Source organism: Pteropus vampyrus, unplaced genomic scaffold, assembly GCF_000151845.1.
Source record: "Pteropus vampyrus isolate Shadow unplaced genomic scaffold, Pvam_2.0 Scaffold47, whole genome shotgun sequence".
Lineage (NCBI taxonomy): Eukaryota > Metazoa > Chordata > Mammalia > Chiroptera > Pteropodidae > Pteropus > Pteropus vampyrus.
The window spans coordinates 8,709,476-8,710,451 of record NW_011888828.1 but is presented as its reverse complement, the minus strand read 5'-3'; the positions used below and the strand labels follow the sequence as shown (position 1 = coordinate 8,710,451).

The following is a 976-nucleotide window of genomic DNA, read 5'->3' as shown; positions in this document are numbered from 1 at the left end:
CTGAGACTGAAACTGAAGAGTTATCTATTCATGGGATCCTCTTTTTAGTTACAAACTCACCTGTCTTAAGCCCTCAAATATGTCTGACCTTTACATATTTATTTTTAAAATGCTGTTAAAGGAAAACTGTGTTTTCTTCTGACTTGGAGATAAAGACTTTCAGGGCCATCAGCGAAGGTGAGGACGAGCCTCCTCTGCCCCGGCCTTTCTGCAGTAACCGTGTTGCACAGCCAGGCACAGGCCTCTGAAATTTAGCGCTGCTGGAAAATCTTGGTGTTCCTGTCCCCTTGCCTCTCTCCCGACTCAAAATTTGTTTCATTCATTACTCTGCCTATTGCCAAAGTGCTTACAGTATCAATAACTATGCAAACGTTTTTAGCCAGTGGGTTTTCCTTAAAGTAAGTGGGACAGGAAAGTAAGTGGTGGTGGAAAGAAATCAAGCCCCTCAACCCAGTCCTTGTTGTCCAGCTGGTGGGGATCATAGATTCCAGCTCGAAAGGACCATCTTTCAGTGGCTGAGAACTAAAGACTTGGGTCCAGGTCCCAGGTCTAGAGATTCTGACTTTACTGGTCTGAGCTTGGGTCCCAGAACAGCTATTCTGTCAAGCTCCCAGATGTGTGTAATGTTCCATCATGGTGGCCTGTCACAGATTTAGTCCAGCTTTCCATTTGCAGGTGAGAAGACGGACCCCATCTTGCAAAAGAGAATCTCCTGAATCACACAGCTGGATAAGTGGCCACACTGAGAGTAGCTAGCAGGCCTTTTCTGTCTCTCACTTCATATGCCTGCTTCCCAGAGCTGAGGGAGGCCCTGCAGAGAAATGCAGCAAGCAGCAAACCTGCTCCTATGCAAGCCAGACCCGTGCTCCCCTCACCTGCATGCATACCTGTCTTCCTCTTCGCCCAACTCCCTGTGTCTGAGTCTGTCCCTGAAACCCAGGCTTTGTCTCCAGAAAGGTCCTGCTAAGGTGACCAG

General features: G+C 48.1%; 1 protein-coding gene across 1 annotated transcript in view; it reads left to right on the top strand.

Moving 5' to 3' along the window:
• RP1L1 (RP1 like 1) overlaps positions 1–716 on the top strand; it is a 13,352-nt gene extending 12,636 nt beyond the window's left edge. The window contains exon 4 of the mRNA XM_011359464.1: positions 676–716. Within this exon, the coding sequence (XP_011357766.1) occupies positions 676–716 (41 nt within the window). The remainder of the gene's footprint in view (positions 1–675) is intronic.
• The last annotated feature ends 260 nt before the right edge of the window (positions 717–976 follow it).